Source organism: Otolemur garnettii, unplaced genomic scaffold (assembly GCF_000181295.1).
Source record: "Otolemur garnettii isolate 467f Iridium unplaced genomic scaffold, OtoGar3 scaffold00031, whole genome shotgun sequence".
Classification (NCBI taxonomy): domain Eukaryota; kingdom Metazoa; phylum Chordata; class Mammalia; order Primates; family Galagidae; genus Otolemur; species Otolemur garnettii.
In genome coordinates, this window is record NW_003852426.1 from 2,946,623 (window position 1) to 2,969,933 (window position 23,311).

Here is a 23,311-nt window from a genome sequence, read left to right on the forward strand (position 1 = left end):
TTGGGTGCATTCAGGGTGGTATGGCTTTAGGCTCATGCACATTCTGACCAACAGCTGAGCCAGCCAAAGAGGATAAAGCAGATCCCACAGTAAAGATAATTATAATAATCACAGCAGCAAACACTTGATAGCATGTTTACTTTGTGCTAGGCCCAATCTTAGTGCTTTATATCTGTTAACTCATTTAATTCTCACAACAGTTCTGTGAGATAGATGTTATCCCCATTTTTTTTTTTTTTTTTTTTTTTTTGCAGTTTTGGGCCGGGGATGGGTTTGAACCCGCCACCTCCGGCATATGGGGCAGGCTCCCTACTCCTTTGAGCCATAGGTGCTGCCTGGTGTTATCCCCATTTTACAGGCAAGGAAACAGATAGTTCAAAACCTACTCAGACTCTCAAAAGGTTGTTGTAGCCCAGTCCCTAATGACCTGTCTTTCTAGGTCTTCCCCAAGCAGGTGGGGCTTTCTGGTTACAGTGGAGCAAGGGAAGGAAACTGGCTACAGGGAAGTCAGGGCCTGCAGTGGGAAGGAATTAAATCAGGCCCCTACCCCTCACTCACCTGTGATGCCCACAGTGGACACGGGGCCCACGCGCTGCCCCTCATGCAGGCCATACAGGTGCATCTTGTACTTGCGCCTGGGCTCCAGGCCCCCCATTGTGACCTCTCTCTCCTCGCCCCCGACACGCACTGCCTGGGGCCGTCCATCCTTATCCTTGTACTGGACAGTGAAGGAGTCGAAGTGGCCCTGGGGGACGGTCCAGGAGAGGCTCAGCGAGTCTGGGGATGATCCTGTTACCACTAGCTCCCCTAGAAGTGGTTCCTCTGGGGGTTCTGGGATCTCTGTGCTGGGTTCTGTGGGCCTGGGGGTCTCATCCACAATCTCTAGAGCAGCTGAGAAAAGATGGGGGAATACAGGCTTAAAGTGTGACTTGCTTGCTGGTGTCCACACATCAAATATACTCCTGATGCTGTAGGCTTAGGGCTCATGCAGTCTTTGTATCAGCCATTTGGGCATTATGGATGGAGAGGGCTGAGATAGTCCCCAACTACATCCTGTACTGGTGGGTCCTGTAGGGGTGAGGAGTGTCCCCTCATATTTGAGAAAGGAGCTAAGTGAGAAGAAAGGAAACCTCTGATGATTCTTCTATGTCATGTTCAGTGGCAGTGCTGACCTCAGAGAGTGAGGAGGGGCAGCAAGGCATCTCCCTACCTGTGCTTTCCCGGTTCTGGCTGCCCCACCCCTTGAGTCAGGATAGGACACTGGAATGGGGGCCTGCTAAGGCCTCTCCAGGCAGCCTTTCCCCTCCCTCCTCTTTAACCCTAAGGAATAAATTGCTAAGGCAGAGATCCAGGAAAGAGTGAGGAAAAAGTGGGGGCAGGGCAAGGGCTGGTGGGAGCTAAGGAAGGACCTGCTCTTCTCTGGCTGGCTCTAGCATCACATGCCTGTAGACACTACCACTATCCGGGGCAGTTAAGCCTTTGCCAAGCCTCTGTGGAATGGAGAGGCTGTGGCACAAGGCAAACCCACCCTTCTGGGACCCACTCCCCAGGCCATGGGGTACTACTCTGAGATAGGAGATTGAAGAGGAAACAGGTAAGAATGATAACCCCAGTGAGGATGGGAAAGGTAGGGAGGTGAGAAACAAAAAGGTTACTGGGAAGTGAGTCAGAAAGAAATAGCAGCTCACTCTTAAATAGCTCACAGTTTTGATGTACCATGTACTATTTTAAGTACTGTACATATATCAACTCATTTAATCCTAATGACTCTGTGGAGTGGTAACCATTATCATCCCCATTTGAGAGCTGAGGCACAGAGAGGTTAAGTAACTTGCACAAGGTCCCCTAGGTAGTAAGCTGCAAAGCTGGTAGTAAGAGTCAACCAGTTGGTTCCAGAGTTTTTGCTCCCAACCATTATTCTCTTAGCAAAGAATTCACAGAAGGAATTAGCATTGGAAGGGTGAAGCTGGGGACATGGAGGAATAGGCTGGGATGCTGTGCTGACAGTGAGCCCTTTGCCCCACTCCCAGGGGGCTGGGAAGAGTCCTTCACATGCCGCAAAGAAGCTGGGGAAATGTGGTGCTCTTGTCCCTACAACCTGGATCTGCCACCTCTGAACAAAGCAGCAGTGGCAGAAGCGTATAGGGACAGAAGCTCAGAAGTGACCACAGCCTAAAATATGCCATTATGGAGCTCAGTAAAAACTGTGGGGCAAGAGCAACATGACTGAATGGTGAGGATATCTGTGAAGAGAACAGAATAAGGTGGCAGGATAAGTCTGGGTGCTTGGAATGGGAGAAAAATGGGACCTGCCCTTGGAGATGGAGAAGCAGGGCTGAGAAGGAAAGGAGGAGCTGGGGGTGGACAAGGAGGCCTAGAGAGCAGTGCAGGAGGAGGTGGGTGGAGGCTTTGGCAGAATTGGAGTTGAGAAAGAGGAGGTGGAGGGGGCTAGAAGGAGCCCGGCCAGGACTTGCTCACAGGCTGGAGGCTAGCAAGGAACGCAGGCCTCTGCAGACCTGACTCACCCGTCTTGGCCACCACAGACACGGGCCCCACACGCTGCCTGCCACGAAGCCCGTAGAGGTTCATCTTATATTTCCGGTCGGGCTCCAGCCCAGGAATGGTAACCTCGTTCTCATCCCCCTTGACGGGCACTGCTTGGGGCTGCCCTTGTGTATCTTTGTACTGGACCATGAAGGAGTCAAAGGGGCCTTGGGCTACTGTCCATGATAGGCGCAGGGAGTCTGGAGTCACGCCAGTCACTGTCAACTCCCCCAGGAGGGGCTGCTTGGGAGATTCAGGGTGGAGGGACTCCTCTTTCCTCTCTGGGGCTGTAAACAAGAGGACCCAGTCAGGTGCTGAACTGGCAGCCTAGGAATGGGGCTGGGGTTTGGACAGAATGTCACAATGTCTCATATGGGGTTCACTATTTGATTATTATGAGTGCCAAATTCCGGGGAAGTCTGATACAGCCAGGGTATGACACACCTTCTGGGCTGTGGGGAGCTGCTGAATGGGATAGAAGGGGTCCAGCAGTGTGGGGGAGGCTGGCTGCCCCTCAGCCCAGGAGCCAGACCAGGATCACAGAGTCAGTCATCTTGGTGGTAGCCCAGCTGGTTTCTGGCTGAGGGCAAGTGTGCTGAGAGGGCCATAAGAGGTCACATGGGCGCTGAGGTGGCTACTACTTACCAGTGGTACCATCAGCCACGAGGGGGCCATGTCGCTTCTTGTTGGCAATCCCAAACAAAGTGAATCTGTACTTGTAGTCAGGGTCCAATGGGGAGATGGTGACTGAACGCTCAGGCCCTTCCACAGGTACCACCTGGGGCTGTCCATCTCTGTCCCTGTATTGGACCACGAAAGAGTCGAACTGGCCCTCAGGGACGGTCCAAGAGAGGTGCAGTGAGTCTGGGGTAGGGTCTGTCACCCACAGCTTTCCTAGGCGGGGTGGAGTTCTTGGGTCACTCTGAGGCACTAGGAGGAGGAGAACAGAGAAAAGGGAGGGACATAGGTCATAGGAGAAGGGTGAACCCATCTCCCACATAGGGATGCGGTGCGAGGTTATGCAGGCAGTTCACTGCCGAGGTGCATTGTCGAGGGAGTAGAGAGGGACTGAGATCCAGTATTCTTGCCAAGCTGCTATATGCCCTGGTGAGGAGCCATATCTATCTATAGCAGTGGTTCTCAACCTTCCTTACTGCTGTTCCTTGTCTCAGGGAATGGTAGTATCTGATCCAGAACCCTGAGGACTGCCTGGGCCTCCTTCACCTCCCACATCCAGCCCTACTGCCAAGCCACCATCATTTCTTGCCAGCCCTTAACTCACTTTGCCAGTTATCTCTGCAGCAGCCACAGTACTACTTGTAAGATAAATATTGAATCATGTCACTCTCCTACTTAACCCTTCGGAGGCCTTTAGGGCCCTCAACTGAGGCCCAAGTCCCTCAGCACGGCTCAGGAAATCCTAAAACCAGACCCTTTAGCTCCCCATGTGCCCTGCTTTCCAGCCAGGAAAGTGACATGGATTCTCCTGTGGCCACCTCTCCCTTGCCTGCCAAACACTAATTTCTCTTCAGGATTCAGCTCATGCACCACTGCCTTCAGGAAGCCTTCCTAGTGCTCCCAAAGCAGGTTCCCAATGTTCTGGGAAGACCTTCAGGACAGTACAGAGGGCAGGAGGGGGGAGATCTCACTCACAGATCTTGGCTTCAGCCACCAGGGGGCCATGCCTCTTCTTGCCAACAAGCCCATACAGGACAAATTTGTACTTGCGGCCTGGGTCCAGGGAAGTGATGGGGGCTGAGCGCTGGGGCCCCTCCACAGGCACTACCTGAGGTTGCCCATCCCTATCCTTGTACTGGATCACAAAGGAGTCAAATGTGCCCTTGGGGACCGTCCAGCGCAGGAGCAAGGAGTCAGAGGTCATGTCTGTCACCGTCAGCTCACCCAGGCGTGGTGTACCTGAGGGTTTCCCAGGCTTTTCCTCATCCCTGTCTGGGGTTTGGGGGCAAAAACAAAGCACAGTGGACTTACCCATTCCTTTGTCCCCTGCCTCCTTCCCTCTCCTCTACCCACCTAATTTCATCCTGGATAGCTCCTTCCCTGGAAGCCTCTATTTCCTTACCCCTCAGCCCTCTGTGACCAGCTCTCCTAGAAGGGAGGCATTTCCCCCTCATTTCTGTTCTTTCTCTTGTGAAAGTTTCTCTTCCCCTCACAAGGTCTTAGTTCCTCTGCATCACCAAGATTTTGGGGGGAAGTTTAGGTCCCCATGGTTCTGCCTGAAATTTTCAGGCCTCCTTGCTGCTACCTCAGAGCACTCAGCCCCCCTTCTCTCTTAGTGGTGAGCTTGACATGGCCTGGAGTTTGGGAGAGATTTGGTCACCCAGAGAGAGGGTGGTACCATAGAGAGGAACCAAGAGGAGATGTGAGAGTGAGGCATCCCCAGGCCCTGTCCTGGACTAGTCCTGCAAACCTCATCCATTTCTGAAGTCCTGATGGCTGTGAAGCCCCTTTCTCATGGAGCCTTCGCCCCCAGCAGAAACTGGCTGATGGAACCATGGGGTGCTGTCCACTGCAAGCCTCCCATGGCTCCCAGGGAAGAGTGTGTCAGGGGCTATGGAAAAGGGATGATGATGAGGAGGAGGCTGAGGGTCAGTATCCAGACCTGAGAGGTCCATAGGACAAGGTAGGGCAGAGGATAGACCAGGAAGTGGGGCTAGGACAAGAGCCAAGGAAAGCCGTAGGTGGAGGGCCAGAGGCCTACAGTCTCTCTCTTTGAATCCCTGTTCCACCCTTGGACTTTCCCCCTCCTGCCTTGTTTTCCTGGAGTACTCCCCTCTTCCCACCCACCTCCATCATCATTCTAAGATCCCCACTCCAACCATCTTTCCTATGAACCCACAGTTCCTCTCCTCTCCTCCTTTCTCCTACCACCCAGACCCAATGTCAGCCCAATCCTTCACTGGCCCCTCAATATCTAGCCCATCTCTCAAGTAGTCCTGATGGTCCCAGCTCCTCCCTGTCTCAGGAAAAGCAGACTCCAAGATGTACCCATAATGCCTTGGTAGATGATGGGGTCAGAAGGCTTGCCCCCAGGGGGGACCCCACGAAGTGACAGCTCATAAGGGGATCCAGGAGGGGGTGGGGGCACCAGAGCCTGGCGGATGTCCCCTGGCAGAAGTTCCTCATGTGCTCCTGGCCCCTCAGGTACTCGCAGGTGCAGCTGGAAGTGGGCAAAGGTGTCGGGCTGGGCGGTCCAGGCCACACGGAGGCGTCCTGTCTCATCTCTGCCCAGCACCTTCAACTCTCCCAGCTCCTGGGGGCGCTGCTGCAGGAGAGGGGCCCGGGCCCCTTGGGTCGTTGAGGGGCCTGAAGGAGGAGGCTCATCGGTAGCCCCCAAGAGGCCCGAGGGTGAGGACCCTGGGAAGGGGCAGGACAAGAAAAAGAGAGTCCAGTATGAGAGCCAGAAAGGAATCCTCAGTCCCTAGATTCTGCCCTCCAGCCTCAAAGCCATAGAGACCCTCTCCTTTTTCTACCCCTGGTTCCACCACCTGGGCTGCCCCATACTGCCAAAGGTCTGCCAGTCCTCCAAGTGCCCCAACTACACATCACTGAACAGACAGGGCAGGTAATAAGTAAAATTCATTAAGCCTGCTATCCCTCCCTGCACAAGGTTTCTATGACTTCCAGTCCCCAGAGACATCCATGTCCCTTCCCACACACTTCCACCTCCCCACTGCATGGTGGTCGGGTGGCTTCCATTAGTGCTGCAGTGAAAGCCTGGAAGAAAGGAGGAGACAGTGGTGTTAGGAAGAGAGGATGCAAGAGGAAAGTGGGTAGTGAGAGAGAGGAAAGAGAGGATGTGGGGGCAGACGTCCAGGTCAGGTGGCATCTGGGCCCTATGGGGGAAGAAGAGGTCCACCACCCTTTCCACAGCAGCCACAGAACTCCCTTTCCCCAAGCCTGGGCATTGTTCCTGTGGGAGAGACCAGTGTAAAATGAGCCAGGAGGTCTGAAAAGGCAGCTCAAGAAGCAGTGGTTTCACCCCCTACATGCTGCCTGACTGCTTCAAAGTCATCCCCAAGCAGTTCCGATGTGTCCCTTCAAGGTGAAGGACAAATTGTGGAAAATAGCAACCACTGACCACAGTCTTCAGCCACCCTCACCACAATGAGTCAGAGTGGGAATTGCTGGTTTCAGTCCCCACACATTCAAACTGCGCCAGTGAAGCCTTGCAGGTGCCCCACCCCCACCAATGCCCCTTCATTGCCGAGAACAGCAATCCTGACAGAAGTGCCCTGGGAATCCCAAGTAGGAGGCTGTCTTGGCCATAAGATATCCACAGGTGATGCCAAGCCTGTGGGAGTGGCTTCTAGGGACACAGGAGGACGTGATTTGTTGTAGGGGTTCCCTGTAGCCTGGGCCATTTAGGGCCTGAAGGTAGACGGGTGTGGTGGGGCACGGCAGTCTGAGGGGTGAGGCAGCGGGAAGAACTCAAGGCACTCCGACGGCAGGTGAGGCTGGACAGAGGTTGGGTGGTCCCGGAGCCCCAGCCCACGCTACCTGTGGTGGTGATGAAGGCGTAGGACTTGGAGGTCTGCCCCGCCCGCACCCCGTGGACCTCCACGTGGTAGGTGGTGCCGGGCCTGAGGTCCGGAAGGCTGACGGTGCGCGTGGTGCCGGGCACGGCCAGCTCACCGCCGGGGCCCTCTGCGGGCGGCTGGGGCCGCCAGCGTAACACCACGCGCTCGAACTGGCCGCGGAGCCCGTCGAGGGACACAAGAAGCGCGCCGTCGGCCGAACTGCCCAGCACCTCGGGCTTGGGGTGGCGGGGCGCAGCCACCTGGTCAACGCCTTCTGGCGATAGGCCATAGATGCCCTGGTTGGAGTCCCGTTTCCTGGTGCTTGGGTCAGGGCTGGCGGTGGGGCGTGGGCGACCGGGCTTGGGGGCGGGGGAGCCGGCGGGGGCGGCAGCCGCCAGACGCCGCTGCAAGTATTCGTGGATGTGGCGCGCCACCGACGAGTAAGTCTGGTTGGCCCGCAGAGGGTAGCCGTGAGCCCGCAGGTGGCGCTCCAGGTCCTGCACTGTGCCGCGGAAGCGGCCCAGTTCGGCGGTCAGGTTGCCCCACGTCCGCCGCGGGGGTTGGGGCAGGCTGGGCCGGGGGGGGCGGGGCTCCGACCCCTCCTCTGCAGGCCGCGAGGGCCGAGGGGGCTGTGGGGGCCGCGGGGCCGGCCGAGGCCGGGGCTTGGGGGGCGGGGCTGGAGGGCGCACCTCCGGATAACTGTAGTGGCTTGGTGCTGCCAGGGGTGAAAAAGGGGAAAGGGAGAACAGGTCAGTGGCAGCTCCCCCTGCGCTTCTCCCCACGGCAGCCCCTCCCTCTATTCCTGTGTCCCAGTCCCACCTGGAAAGAGAAACACGAGAAATGAAGTCAGTGTCCTGGAAACCCCCCTTACCCCCCTCCAAGCCCACCACTGTTGGTGCCCTAGAAAGAAGAGCGAAGCCAGCGGGTTGGGCCCTGTATCTGAAGGAGAGAAAGGGGAGGGGGTAGAGAACGTGAGCTACAGCAAGGTGGATATCCCCCTGTCACAGGAAAAGAAAGGAAAGATTCGGGCATCTGTTAAGAAACCTTGAGGGTTAGTGGAAAATTCCTGCTGTGATACCCAACTTCCAGCAATACCAATCAATCCTAATGTCAGCGGGACGGATGATCTTTGACCTGCCTAATTCCAGTCCCCAAAAGATCTGTCAGCGCACGGGTTGTCCTTGTACCTAAATTGAGATAAGAACCCCCTTCATCTGAGTGGATCAGACAGCATCGCCTTATCTCCTGTTCACTGCTTCTTTCCCTGGGCCAGTTCTTCCCATAGTCAAACCTGCAAACTGTCTTCAGGACAGAGTGAGGACCCCAGAAGGTGCTTTGAGACTGCCAGGCACCCTGCCAAATGCATTCAGAGGAGCCTGTAGGTGCTAGGCCTGGGCTCCTGAGGAGGGGGCTCCACATTTTGGAAATCAGGGCCCTTCCCTAACCTCTAACCAGCCATACCTGTGTTGGCCCTGACAGAAGTTGGGTAGCTGACTGCCCGGCCCCGCTCTGCTGTGACAGTCACCACATACTCCACGCCTGGCATCAAGTCAGTCAGCAATGTTCCATCTGCTTCAGGGGGCACTTCCAGACGCACCCTCTGGTTGCCAGCACTGACATAGGACACCACAAATCGGTCCACCTCAGCCTGAGGGCGCAGCCAGTTGAGCTCCAGTGTGGTTGGTGTCACAGCCACCACTCGGAGGTCCTGGGGACCATCGATCACTAGTCAGGTTAGAAAGAGGAGGGCTCATGTGGGTGTCTGGTTCTTAAGTCATTAGCTGTGCTTCCAAGAGCCTACCCACAATCCAGTTCCTCCCCCCCTCCTCCTGGAGGGCAGATTGCCTCTCTAATCCAGGTCTCCACACACAATCCCACCCCCACAGCCCCAACTCTTACTAGTGGTGATGGTCTTGGAGGCAGGAGGGCCCCAGCTGGTCCCTTGAAGGGCACGGACCGTGACCTGGTACTCTTGGCCAGGGGCCAGTCCTCTCTGGTCATAGGCTGAGGCAGAACTAGGCACCCGTGCTGTGAATGGGGGACTTATCCCCTCTGTCTGTGAGAGAGAGCACCAGGTGGCTTAGGGGCTGACACTCTGGCCCCTGCTACTCAATCCCTCTTTACCTCTCCTTTCTCCAGTTCCAAACTGGAGACTATGGAACTCGGCCTTATACAAGCTGGGGAGGAAACCAGTAACAGCAAACACTCAGAGGGCACTTATTGCATACTAGCCACTGTTCTAGGCAATTTACATATATGAGCTCACTTAATTCCCACAATGACCCTATGAGATAAGTCCTATTAGTCCCATTCACAGCTAAGAAAACAGGCACAGAAGGACAAGTATCTTGCCAAGGTCACTGATGCCAAGAAAGTAGCAGAAATTTAAGCTCTGGCAGTGTGACCTTAGAGTCCTTTCTGATGGGCACTCCCTGTTCATCTGCCAGAATTCCATCTGACATGCACCAGGATTTGCCCTTTGACTTTCCCCCCAGACTACCTGGGCATGAGGAGGCTTATCCTAAGCTTGTTCCTTTGAGAAGACATGAAGTAAATTAGGGATGCCCCTTCAAGTCTCATTTCCTTCTGAAAGCATCTGCCTCAGCCTGAACCTCCTGGCAGATGTCTACCCGCAGCTGTGTAATTTAAGTGTGACCTGCATCATAACGTTTCCCGGTAGGGACTTTTTTTGTCTCTTCAGCAGGCTTGTAGGCTCCTCAAAACAAGCCCCTACTTCTCAGATTTCCACAAAAATGTTTCCTTATTGCTGATTTTCTATCTGGCATAATGCTGGGCATTGGAGACAGAAAAATAAAAGATAGGGTCCCTGTCCTTAGGTAGCTTAAACTCAAGTAACTAAATGTCTGTATACACCTTGAGTTTTATTAGATACTTACACAAACCTCTATGTGTAGCAAATGCCTATAAGAAAATGGCCCTCCTCCAAGTGTACATTTAAGGTATTGTGATTATGTGTGGTTGTCCTGGAGGAAATCAGCAGGGCCGATGCTCCAGTTAGGTTGCCCTGAAATGCCAACTGCCGGGGAAACAGGAGGAACTGGACATCTGATTTCACTGGGCTGTCCAGCTAGGACAGCCTCTTAGGACACTCTGTTCTGCTTAGCTATGTTGGCCGTGATGGGGACACCTTCATTCAGCCAAGTAGGATTGGAAATTTCAAAAGGTACTCTCCTAAACCAAGAGAACTGTGGGGAAATCAACACAGTAAATACCAAAGTATAAAACCAGATGAGAAGGCCACGTAGAGATTTCTGGGTTGAGGGTGAAATAAAACTTTGTTAGTTTTCTGGGCTGAAGAGGTTCCTGGGCACACAGGACCTCTATCCTTCTTCTATTCACCCTACCTTAGGGTACCTCAGCCTGGGAAGCCTTGGTTTGGCTTATGAAATTCTCAGGCATCCTGAAATTTACTTGTTCATTCTCTGTGTCTCCATCTCTCCCCGACCCTTTTAAATTTCAGGTTAATATGAGGGTATAAACAACTAGGTTACAATATTTGCATTTGTTAAGTAGAGTCTCTCTTGTTGTTGTGTCCCCTTCTCTCCCTTTTTGTTACCACAATGCCTCTCCCCAACACCTTGGATGCTCTCTGATGATGTCTGGTTCTTTCAGTCTATCATCAAGGCAAGTCTATCACCAGAGTTCTCTTTCTCCCTTCAGACCAACCTATATTTACATATAGACACCTTGGCTCCTACTGAAATTCATTTGGGAACTGTCCCTTGAAAGCCTGCTCTCTTAATCCCTGTCTCCCAGCACCATCTTGCTGATCTGGGGCAGGCTCTCTAGCCAGGTGCTGGCACCTGGCTCTGCCCCTTGGATAAAGCTTGGCTGCTTCACAGACTTTGTTCTTGGAGAGTTTTTTTCATTATTCTCAGTATCAGCCTTGTGGCTCCAGATAGAGGACTACACCTTGGATGTTCCCTGGAGCTTCCTTCACCCTCATCTCCCTTTTTAGACAAGCAAAAACATTTCTGAGGCTGCATGCCCTTATGTGTCAATGAACACTTGACCTAGCCCTCATTTCAAGGCAAGGAATACCTGCATCTCTTTCTGATTCAGAGGCTTACCTCCCTCAGTTTCCCTATGCTTTCTCTCACATTTATAGAGGAGCTAGCATTTTCAAAATGGCAACATTTCTTCCTTTCATTTTTTTTTTTTTTTTTTTGAGACAGAGCCTCACACTGTCGCCCTGGGTAGAGTGCTGTTTCATCACAGCTCACAGCAACCTCCAACTCCTGGGCTTAAGCGATTCTCTTGCCTCCACCTCCCAAGTAGCTGGGACTACAGGCGCCCACCACAACGCCTGGCTATTTTTTGGTTGCAGCCATCATTGTTGTTTGGCAGGCCGGGGCTGGATTTGAACCTGCCAGCTCAGGTGTATGTGGCTGGCGCCTTAGCCACTTGAGCCACAGGCGCCAAGCCAGTGGTAACATTTCTTAAAGTAGTGGTCTTCAAGCTTGAGGTGCCCCAGAATCATTTGGAGGGCTTGTTGCAACACCAGCTGCTGGGCTTCACCCCCAGATCTTCTGCCTAGTAGATCTGGGGACAGAGTCTGACAATTTGCATTTCTAACAAGCTCCCAAGTGATGCTGATGCTGCAGATCAAGGAATACACTTTGAGAACCATTGAGTCACAATACCAATGCTATATATGCAAGGAGAGGAGGAACATTCCTTTTCTGCATTCTGAAAATAATTCCAGTAACTAAGTGTGTCTTTTGGTCAGGATTAGTAGAGTTTGAGCTTTGAGAAGTAAATGCTTCTGGGAAGATGGCAGCAGCTGGCAGGCAGCCAGCTATTGAATATACTCCATGCCAACAGAAATGCACAGAGCACTGGCTAAGTAAGGCAAAAGGTACAGAGCATGGCAAATGAGCCAAGAACAGGGCCAAGTCTGGCACAAGCCAGTGGCATACCTGGCTTTGGGTGAGGAAGCCTTGAGGTTTAACTAGAAAGCAGCACCCTTGAGAATGCCCAAGGATGAGTTTATATTTATTTACTTAGAGCAGAAGATAACTGCTGCCCTGAAAGTTCCTCTTATCTTGAGTGTTTATTTTAATTCTTCTTCCCTTGAACTTTCTTAGGAAAGTTTCTTTTAAAAGTTCCACCCCGTCAAGATTAGAGCTATATAAATAATATACACAAAGAAGAGGAGAGTGGGAGAAACACTTTATAATGTTAGCAGTGCTTGTCTTAGTGTGGAGCAGCCAAGAATTGTTTTTCTTTTCTCCAGTTGCCAAATTTTTGTCTCGTGATTAAATTATTTTTATAACAACAACAAAAAAAATGTTTAAACGGAAGAAAAAATCCAAGCTATCTTGGTTGCACCACAAAGTAGGGATTTATGCCTCTGCTTTGGCTAAAAAATAAGGAGAGACAGAACATGGTAGAGGTCTGGCCTGAGGGTATAATGGGAAGACCAGGCAAGGTGTTATAAGGATGACGGACAGCACTTCTGAGCTGTTCTTGTCTGTCTGTCCTAGTGCCTTCTGAGGTTTTAGGTCCAGGGATGCATGCATTTTTCCAGAGTCCTGTCTAGGCTGATGAAGATGAGAGTAGCATGGCCCACATGCTATGGTATTAGTGGGATGATTGAGGAAAACATGAGTTAGATGGAGAAAATGTCAGATGATTTGGAACTGGGGAAACGGCCATATCCTAAAAGCCAGCTCTGCATAAAAGGGGGTCACTAATGAGAGGCCACAGGGCTTTGTCCTTAGGGTGCCCCCCTAATGTTTTAAGAGTAAGTTGGAGGGAGACAAAGAAAAATGTTTTGCAATGTGCTGATGACATGGATGTGGGAGAACAAGTTCACAGACTCAAATTATTGCAACAGCCTAGACAGCTTGGCCCAAACCAAAAAAGATAACATTGAACACAGTCAAATGCAAAGGCCTATATTTAGGCTGAAAAAGTGTGTACAGTTGAATGTTGTTTTCCTTTCTCCCTCTCTTCCTTCCTTCCATTTTTTTCCCTTGCATGTCTGTATTTTCTAAATTTTCTGCATTGGGCCTATGTAACTTTTATAATAAAAAGTTACTTTAAAAACCAAATACCTGACAGTTTGTGTAATGATAAGTTAATATATGCCAACTCTGAGAAAAGTGCCAATGACTCCAGAATTAGCCAGTGTGTTCCCTTCTACCCTTACTTTTTTGGGGGGGGGCAGGGGGAAGAGGCATTTAAAAAGCAGGAGGCACAGGAAGGTGAAGAATTCCGAGAACAAAGAATTAGGGGAAAGGAAGAAGACACCAGGGTGTTTTGCCTGGGGAATGAAGGGTGATGTGATGGCTGATGTTTCTAAATACCTGAAGGCCTGTGTGCAGGAAACAGGGAAAGCAAAAAAAGTTCTAACTGCTGGTGAATTCCCAGACAGGGCCAATAGACAGATGTTAAGATGGGGCAGATTTGGATTCAGCAACAACAAAAAGAACTGACTCACAGTGATAACCAAAAATGGATTGAACTGCCTCAGGAAGTACTGAGCTCACTGACACCAGAGTGTTTCAACCACACAGGACCAACACTTGCTGGAGATGCTGCAGGTGCCTTCATGCCCAGGAGAAGGCCTTTACAGCAGCTTCAGGAACACAGCCACCTGGACTCAACCACTGATTATGTGAAACTTTCTGCAGGAAGTGAGCACTCCCCCCCCACCCCCCGTCCTGCCCGCTCAGCCCTCTCTTGGAGTCTGGCATCTCCCTCACCGTGGGGATGAACTGAATTTCGTAGGCATCCACAGGGCCAGGGACCCGGGTCCACTCTGTCCGAACGGTCGTCTCCTCGAGAAGGTGCATCCTCATGCCCTCAATGGCTGGCATCTCTGCCCAAGAGAAAGGGGCAGAAAAAGCTGGTTAGCCCAAGGCAACCACCCCTGAACCCCAACACCATAGACTTCTTTTTTCAGGGCCACACCAAGAGGCGGGTCCCAGCTTTCCCTTCTCTCTGCTGGTGGGGAAAAGCTAAAAGAGGCCTGAACAGGACTTATGTCTCCTTTACCTCCCACCATCTCCAGGAACACAGAATTTCCCTACATCCAATGAAAGGGGCACTCTGCCAGCTCTTCAGAGATCTGAAGGCCATTCCTACCCCCACCATGCTCCCATGGTTCTGCTGCCCCTGGTGGACACCGGCTCCTCCGACTAACACCCCGCCACCTATACAGATTTCCCTCCACTCTTCTTACAGGTCCCTGAGCCCCTGGGCCTGTTCCCAAAACTCCAGTTGCTGACCTAGCATATTGGGGCAGGCTCCCAGCTCACCTTCCCCACAGTCTTCCCCAGCGTAGCCTTCTTGGCAGATACAGCTGCCCTGGCGACACTCTCCCCTGCCACGGCAGTCTCCTGGGCACGTCTGGATGGCACAGTCAGGACCTCGAAAGCCCTCTACACACACACACTTGCCTGCCTGGCACAGTTCTCGAGGCCCACAGCCCCCAGGGCAAGCGCTGGCAGGAGGCTCTTCTTGCCCGCAGTCCTCACCGCTATAGCCTGCGTGGCACATGCACACACCCTGCACACAGCGCCCACGACCCCGGCAATCAGCTGGGCAGGTGCGAGTGGCACAGGCAGGGCCAGTATAGCCAGGGTCGCACACGCAGCGCCCGTCCTCACAGCGGCCGCGACCGTGGCAGTTAGAGGGGCAGGTGCGGATGCTACAGTCCTCGCCTGTGTAGCCCTCCCAACAGATACACACACCGTCGTGGCACACGCCATGCTGGCTGCAGTCGCGCGGGCACCGCCTCACACTGCAATCCTCGCCAGAGTAGTCCTCGTCGCACATGCAGCGCCCGTCCAGGCACTGGCCGCGGCCTCGGCAATCCCCAGGGCAGCTTCGCACGCCGCAGTCCTCGCCTGAGTAGCCCGCATCACACACGCACACGCCATCCTCACAGCGGCCGTGCCCACGGCACTCTCCTGGACACCGACGGCTCCCACAGTCATCTCCGGTGAAGCCTGGGTTGCACATGCAGCGGCCATCCACGCAGCGCCCCCGCCCGCGGCAGTCACCAGGGCAGGCGCGTGTGCCGCAGTCTCGGCCTGTATACCCGGGCCAACACATGCAGCGCCCATTCTCACAGCGGCCCCGTCCCCGACAGTCTCCAGGACAGCTGCGCACGCCGCAGTCCTCGCCGCTGTAGCCCGTGTTGCACACACACACGCCATTCTCGCAGCGCCCGCGGCCTCTACAGTCGCGTGGGCAGGCGCGAGCGCCGCAATCGGGCCCGGTATACCCGGGCCAGCACACGCAGCGGCCGTCCTCACAGCGTCCCCTTTGGTTGCAGTCGCCAGGGCAGCTGCGCACGCCACAGTCGTCTCCGCTATAGCCCGCGTCGCAGATGCATTCGCCGTCCTCGCAGCGCCCTCGGCCCTGGCAGTCGCGCGGACAAGTCCTCGTGCTGCAGTCCTCGCCCGCGTACCCGGGCCAGCACACGCAACGGCCGTCCACGCAGCGTCCGCCCTCGCCACAGTCCCAGGGGCAGCTCCGCATGCCGCAGTCCTCGCCAGTGTAGCCAGGGTCACAGACACAGCGCCCATTCTCGCAACGCCCCCTCTGGCTGCAGCCCCGGGGGCAGCTCCTCACCCCACAGTCCTCACCAGTGTAGCCAGGGTTGCACACGCAGCGCCCATTCTCGCAACGCCCCTTCTGGTTGCAACCACGAGGGCAGCTCCTCACCCCACAGTCTTCACCAGTGTAACCGGGGTCGCACATGCAGCGTCCGTCCTCGCAGCGTCCCCTCTGGCTGCAGCCCCGAGGGCAGGAGCGCTGGCCACAGTCATCTCCTGAGAAACCAGCTCGGCAAACGCACACGCCCTGCACGCAACGCCCGCGACCTTGGCAGTCCCCGGGACAGGAGGGCCAGCCACAGCTGGGGCCGGTGTAGCCAGGGAAGCACACGCATCGACCACGGACACAACGACCCTGATCATTACAGTCGTCAGGGCAGGACCCTGAGGCTGGGGGTTGGGAGGAGGGGGACAATCCAGCGTCTGTGGGGTCTGAGCAAGTGGGCCCATCCCAGCCTGGCTCACAGGAACAGGCGCAGCGGCTCAGGTCAAACACACCATGAAGGCTGCAGAGGCTACGCACATCTGTCTGACCTGGAGTGGAAGGGAGAGGCACTCCTCAGTTTCTCAGGGGGAGAGAGGCTGAGCCCATGTAGTGGTCCTATGGGTCAGCCCCTCTTGCAGGGCCAGCTTTATTTCATATGGCCATGTTGCTTGACTCTCAAGGCCCTAGAATATGTTTAGGTTGACATCTAGCCCAGTTCTGCTCTCCAAGCTGTCTCTGGGCTGCACCCCCTATCCCTACAGGAGAGGAAGGGGTGCCTTTTTCTAATTCATACCAAGGTTCTTTAGGGATTAGTGATGTCCACCCCACCATAACCCACCTCTGTGCCTTCCTCTTCTTCTGTACCCTTTCCTGTGATCACCTGCTCACCTGTGCCAGCCTGGGCAGCAGCAGGGCAACATCCCCCAGTGCACTGTTCCTTGAGCCCCTTCACCAGCTCCTCCAGGATCTCTAGCCGGATTCTCAGGGCCTGTACCTCTGAAGCAGGGACAGGGGGCTCAGTGCCCGGGGGACAGCCACAGCCAGTGGAAGGGGGCAGGTTAATACGGTGGGTGAATACCACCTGCTTCTCCCCTCCTTCCACTGTGTGCTCATAAAGCTGAGAAGAGGGGCTTCCTCCTCCTGTCCCCACTGTGTGGCCCCCTGGCTGAGGAGGGGGCCTTGGGGCCATGAGTGTCACATTGGACCGTGAAGAGAAGGGCCCTGTTCTGGCTGTGCCCAGTAGCACCAGGAGGGCCAAACTGGAGGTTAGAGGATACGGGGCTGGCATCATTCAGGAGGCTGCAGGGAGAGAGGGCAGGTGTGAGAGCAGCTTTGAAAAGAAGGCGACAAAATGGACCCCTTCTTCTTCAACCCACACCCACAATCCCCCTACCTACCACTAATCTATCCAACTTGTATGTATGTAAAAATTCACATTCAGCCCAACCCTAAAGTATATCCTCCCTGGGCAGATCTGTTTTCTGCCTCTCTTTCTGATATCAGTTGGTTACTCTTTTTTATTATGTTGCCCCACACTGCTTTTTTTTTTTTTTTTGAGACAAAGTCTCACTTTGTTGCTCTTGTTAGAGTGCTGTGGCATCATAACTCACAGCAACTTCAAACTCTTAGGCTCAAGGGATTCTCTTCCTTCAGCCTCCTGAGTAGCTGGGACTACAGGTGCCTGCTACAATGCCTGGTTATTTTTAGAAATGGGGTCTCACTGTAGCTTAGGCTGGTCTTGAACTCGTGAGCTCAGGCAATCCACATGCCTAGGCCTCCCAGAGTGCTAGGATTACAGGCATGAGCCACCGTGTCTGGCCTCCATACTAGTCTTTGTTTTTCTCACAAGCACTGCAAGGTCACAGTAGCCTCCAGGGCTTTCTTTGTATGGTATGTTCCCTCTGAGATGCTCTTCACTTAAAGACTGGCTCCTTCTTGTTCCAATCTAAACTCAAATGTCATCAAGAAGACTGCCATATGCCCCTTTGGAGCAGTCACCCATTACTCTCCATCACAAAATCCTGTTCTTCATGGCATTCACTGCTGCCTGACTTATCTGTATGTGTTTACTTGTTTATTATCTTTCTCCCACTACAAGAATGGGAGCTCCATAAGAAATAGGTACCTTATCTGTCATGGCACTGCTGTATCCCTGTGCCTGGCATATAAATGTTTGGGATAAATGTGCTATCCAACACATCTATGTTGAATGAATTAGTGGATGAGTATCTAAGGCCAATCCTTCCCCAAGCACCTGGATCCCCACTTCTATTATCTTCTAAGAAACTTTAAAGATTAGATTATCTTCTCTTTTATTCAGCCCCTCACTCTCAATTAGATCCTTCCTATCAGCTTTCTTTCTTTTTTTTTTTTTGGGACAGAGTCTCAAGCTGTCACCCTGGGTAGAGTACCGTGGCATCACAGCTCACAGCAACCTCAAACTCTGAGGCTCGAGTAATTCTTTTGCCTCAGCCTCCCAAGTAGCTGGGACTACAGGCATCCACCACAACGCCTGGCTACACATCAGCTTTCATAGGAGCTCAAATATCTTCTACTGAAAAAAGACTTCCTCAGCACATACTTGAGCAAACATTAAGACTTATGATAAAGTGCAAGGATAGACAGATGGAACACAATAGGGTCTAGAAACGGATCCATGCATATGTGGTCATCTGATTAGTAACAAAGGTGACACTGTAATTAAGAGGAGAGAGGACAGTCTTTTCAGTCAATTGTGCTAGGATAATTAAAAATCTATATGGTGTTTGGTGATTGTAGCTCAGCGGCTAGGGTGCTGGCCACATACACTGGGGCTGGCAGGTTTGAACCTGGCACGGGCCTGCCAAACAACTGTAACAACTAGAACAAAAAAATAGCCAGGCGTTGTGGAGGGTGCTTGCAGTCCAAGCTGCTTGGGGGGCTGAGGCAAGAGAATAGCTTAAGCCCAAGAGTTTGAGATTGCTGTGAGCTGAGTCACCATGGCACTCTACTGAGGGTGACACAGTGAGACTCTGTCTCAAAAAAAAAAAAATCTATATGGGGTAAAAACTCTATATCCTCACACAGAAATTAATTTGAGATGGAGCAAGGACCTAAATATGAGGTCAAGGCTCAGTGCCCATAGCACAGTGATTATAGCGCCAGCCACATGCACTGAGGCTGGCAGGTTTGAGCCCGGCCTGGGTCTGCTAAACGACAATGACAACTGCAACCAAAAAATAGCTGGGCATTGTGGCAGGCGCCTATAGTCCCGCCTACTTGGGAGGCTGAGGCAAGAGAATCACTTAAGCCCAAGAGTTGGAGGTTGCTGTAAGCTGTGACTCCATGGCACTCTACCCAGTGCAACAGCGTGAGACTTTGCCTCTAAAATAAAATAAAATAAAATAAAACTGGCTCGGTGCCTGTGGCTTAAGCGGCTAAGGGGCCAGCCACATACACTTGAGCTGGCACGTTCGAATCCAGCCCAGGCCCACCAAACAACAATGACGGCTGCAACCAAAAAACAGTCAGGTGTTGTGGTGGGCGCCTGTAGTTCCAGCTACTTGGGAGGCAGAGGCAAGAGAATTGCTTGAGCCCAGAAGTTGGAAGTTGCTGTGAGCTGTGACACCATGACACTCTACTTAGGGCAATAGCTTGAGGCTCTGTCTCAGAAAAAAAAATTCCTAAAATAAAATAAAACCTAAAATAAAGAACTCTACAAAACAAGCAATAGTCAGGAAACTGGCTCAGTGCCTGTAGCTCAATGGTTAGGGTGCCAGCTACATATACCCCGGCTGGTGGGTTCAAACCCAGCCTGGGCCAGCTAAAACAACAACAATAACAACAACAACAACAACAACAACAACAACAACATAGCCAGGCATTATGGCAGGGGCCTGTAGTCCCAGCTACTTGGGAGGCTGAGGCAAGATAATCACGTAAGTCCAAGAGTTTGAGGTTGCTGTGAGCTATGACACGATGGCATTCTACTGAGGGTGACATAGTGACGCTCTGTCTCAGAAAAAAAAAGTCAGGAACCCCAGTTTTTTTAATTGGCAAAAGACTTAAACAGGTACTCCAGAAAAGAATATATCCAGAAGCCCAATAAGCCTATAAAAAGCCTATATCACATTTTCAAGAAAATGCATATTAAAACCACAATGAGATGCCACTAAATATAAATGAGAATGTCTAAAATTAAATGGGCTGTCATTTCTCAAAATTGGCAAGGATGTGAAGCAACTAGAACCCTCAGCTGTTACAAATGAGAGCATATAACTGTGAAAATACTTTGATAACTGTTTGGTAGTATCCATTAAAGGCACATTATAAGAATTGCTATAACCCAGTAATTCTACTTCTTGGTAAATATCCAATAGAAATGTTGCATATATCCTCCAAAAGGCTATACAATAATGTTAGTTAGCCAAAACTGAAAACAACTCAGGTGACCACTGATAGTAGAATGTATAAATAAATTGTGGCAGAGTCACACAGCAGTGAAAAATTCCTGTTGCTACATGCAATAATATGGATGGATTACATGCACATAATAAATCAAAATAAACGAGACACAGAGAGAGAACCCTCTGGATGATGCCATTTATATGAGCTTCAAAAACAAGCAGAGAAAACCTTTGCTTTTGGAAGATAGGATAGAAATTACTTTTAGAAACAGTACTGATGGCTCGGCGCCTGTGGCTCAAGTGGCTAAGGCACCAGCCAGGTACACCCAAAGTGGCGGGTTCGAATCTGGCCCGGGCCCGCCAAACAACAATGATGGCTGCAACCAAAAAATAGCCGGGCATTGTGGCGGGCACCTGTGGCCCCAGCTACTTGGGAGGCTGAGGCAGGAGACTTGCTTGAGCCCAGGAGTGGGAGGTTACTGTGAGCTGAGATGCCACGGCACTCTACCCAGGGGGACAGCTTGAGGCTCTGTCTCAAAAAAAAAAAAAAAAAAAAGAAAGAAAGAAAAGAAACAGTACTGACTGAGAGGAGCCATAAGAGAAATTTATGGAAATATCTTGATCTGGGTGGTGGTTAAATACATGTATTCAAAAATTCATTGAGCTGTACACTTAAAATCTGTAGATTTCACTGCATGAAAGCTAAACCTTAAAAAAACTTTAATAAGACCAGGTACAGTGGCTCACACCTGTAATCTTAGCACTCTGAGAGGCTGAGGTGGGTGGATTGCCTGAGCTCAGAAGTTGGAGACCAGCCTGAGCAAGAGTGAGACCCAGTCTCTAAAAATAGCTGGGTGTTGTGGCGGGAGCCTATAGTTCCAGCTAGTTGAGAGACTGAGGCAAGAGGATCACTTGAGGCTCGGCACCTGTGGCTCAAGCAGCTAAGGCACCAGGCACATACACCTGAGCTGGCAGGTTCAAATCCAGCCTGGGCCCATCAAACAACAATGACGGCTGCAACCAAAAAATAGCCGGGTGTTGTGATGGGTGCCTGTAGTCCCAGCTATCTGGGAGGCAGAAGCAGGAGAATCGCTTGAGCCCAGGAGTTGGAGGTTGCTGTGAGCTGTGATGCCACAGTAGTCTACCCAGGGCAATAGCTTGAGGTTCTGTCTCAAAAACAAAAACCAAAAAACAAAAGAAGATTACTTGAGCCCAAAAGTTTGAGATTGCTGTGAGCTATGACGCCATAGCACTTTACTGAGGGTGACAAAGTAAGACTTTGTCTTAAAAAAAAAAAAAAAAACCTCAATAAACCATTACCCATGGATGTGGAGAAAAGGGAACACTTCTGCACTGCTGGTGGGAATGCAAACTAATATGTTCCTTTTGGAAAGATGTTTGGAGAACACTTAGGGATCTAAAAATAGACCTGTCATTTGATCCCACAATTCCTCTACTAGGTATACATCCAGAAGACCAAAAATCACATTATAACAAAGATATTTGTACCAGAATGTTTTTTCTTTTCTTTCTTTCTTTCTTTTTTTTTTTTGAGACAGAGCCTCAAGCTGTCGCCCTGGGTAGAGTGCTGTGGCGTCACAGCTCACAGCAATCTCCACCTGCTGGGCTCAAGCGATTCTCCTGCCTCTGCCTCCCAAGTAGCTGGGACTACAGGCACCCGCCACAATGCCCGGCTATTTTTTGGTTGCAGCCGTCATTGTTGTTTGGCAGGCCTGGGCTGGATTCGAACCTGCCAGCTCAGGTGTACATGGCTGGCACCTTAGCCACTTGAGCCACAGGCGCCAAGCCTGTACCAGAATGTTTATTGCAGCCCAATTCATAATTGCTAAGTCATGGAAGAAGCCCAAGTGCCCATGGACCCACAAATGGATTAATAAATTGTGGTATATGTACACTGCGGAATATTATGCAGCCTTAAAGAAAGATGGAGACTACCTCTTACATGTTTACATGGATGGAGCTGGAACATATTCTTCTTAGCAAGTATCTCAAGAATGGAAGAAAAAATATCCAATGTACTCAGCCCTACTATGAAACCAATTTATAGCTTTCTTATAAAAGTTATAACCCAATTATAGCCCAAGAATTGGGGAAAGGGATGAGGGAGGGGAGGGGGAAAGAGGGGTGGAGGGAGGGTAATTGACTAGGTGTAGAATATAAATGTCTTAACACAATAACTAAGAAAATGCCGTGAAGGCTATGTTAACCAGTTTGATGAAAATATTTCAAATTGTATATAAAACCAGCACATTGTACTCCATGATTGCATTAATGTACACAGCTAAGATTTAATACAAAAATAAATAAATAAATCATTACCCAATCTTATATCACCTCCAGTCACTATATATTTCTCTCCTTTACTTCATGGCCAATTTATCAGTTGTTTATCTGCACCTGCCGTTGCCATTTCCCCATAGCCCAAGCATACCTCAATCCATCTGGCTTCCCCCTCCTCCTTCAACCCACCAAACAGCTGTCTCCAAAGTCTCCCAGTGGCCTCAGTGTCACAAAATCTAAGGATCATTCGTCTTTATCTTATTTGACTTCTCAAAATCACTGGGTACACCTCCCATTTTAAATCATTCCATGTCCATCCTGTCCAATATGATAGCCAAGAAAGATATGTGAATATTAACATTGAAATGTGGTTAAAATGACTGAGGAACCACATTTTGGTCACTATTTTTAAAAGCTCCCCAGATGATTGTAATGTGCAGCAGAGTTCAGACCTACTGCTCTAGTCACCCACCTAGTCCTTTTATCTAGACTCATGATTTTAATCAACAAATTGTACACTAATTTGTAAAATCAGCCCCATCATCTCCTCCTAACTCTGCAGCAATATATCTGTCTGGCTGCTTGGCATTTCCCCTCGGGCACCTCAAATTCAACATTTTTGAAACTGACCCCCAACCCCTCCCAGCATTCCTCATCACAGCTCAGGGCCCCACTATTTATCTAGTTGTATGAGCTAGAAGCCTAACGGTCCTTTCGATTCCACCATATTTTCTTGTTAACATTTCTTTATTTCGGCTCGGCGCCTATAGCTCAACCGGCTAAGGCGCCAGCCACGTACACCTAAGGTGGCGGGTTCCAATCCCCAGCCCGGACCCGCCAAACAACAATGATGGCTGCAACCAAAAAATAGCCGGGCGTTGTGGCGGGCGCCTGTGGTCCCAGCTACTTGGGAGGCAGAGGCAGGAGACTCGCTTGAGCCCAGGAGTTGGAGGTTGTTGTGAGCTG

General features: G+C 51.5%; 1 protein-coding gene across 1 annotated transcript in view; it reads right to left on the reverse strand.

The window, feature by feature from the left end:
- The window catches only part of TNXB (tenascin XB), a 62,705-nt gene that overhangs the window by 34,861 nt on the left and 4,533 nt on the right, over window positions 1-23,311 (reverse strand). The window contains exons 2-12 of the mRNA XM_023512932.1: window positions 16,548-16,958; window positions 14,369-16,207; window positions 13,814-13,929; window positions 8,982-9,138; window positions 8,544-8,807; window positions 7,063-7,797; window positions 5,551-5,919; window positions 4,198-4,494; window positions 3,190-3,474; window positions 2,526-2,831; window positions 559-891 (exon numbers count right to left, since the gene is read on the reverse strand). Coding sequence (XP_023368700.1) covers window positions 559-891; window positions 2,526-2,831; window positions 3,190-3,474; window positions 4,198-4,494; window positions 5,551-5,919; window positions 7,063-7,797; window positions 8,544-8,807; window positions 8,982-9,138; window positions 13,814-13,929; window positions 14,369-16,207; window positions 16,548-16,950 — 5,104 coding nt within the window. The 5' untranslated portion in view covers window positions 16,951-16,958. The remainder of the gene's footprint in view (window positions 1-558; window positions 892-2,525; window positions 2,832-3,189; window positions 3,475-4,197; window positions 4,495-5,550; window positions 5,920-7,062; window positions 7,798-8,543; window positions 8,808-8,981; window positions 9,139-13,813; window positions 13,930-14,368; window positions 16,208-16,547; window positions 16,959-23,311) is intronic.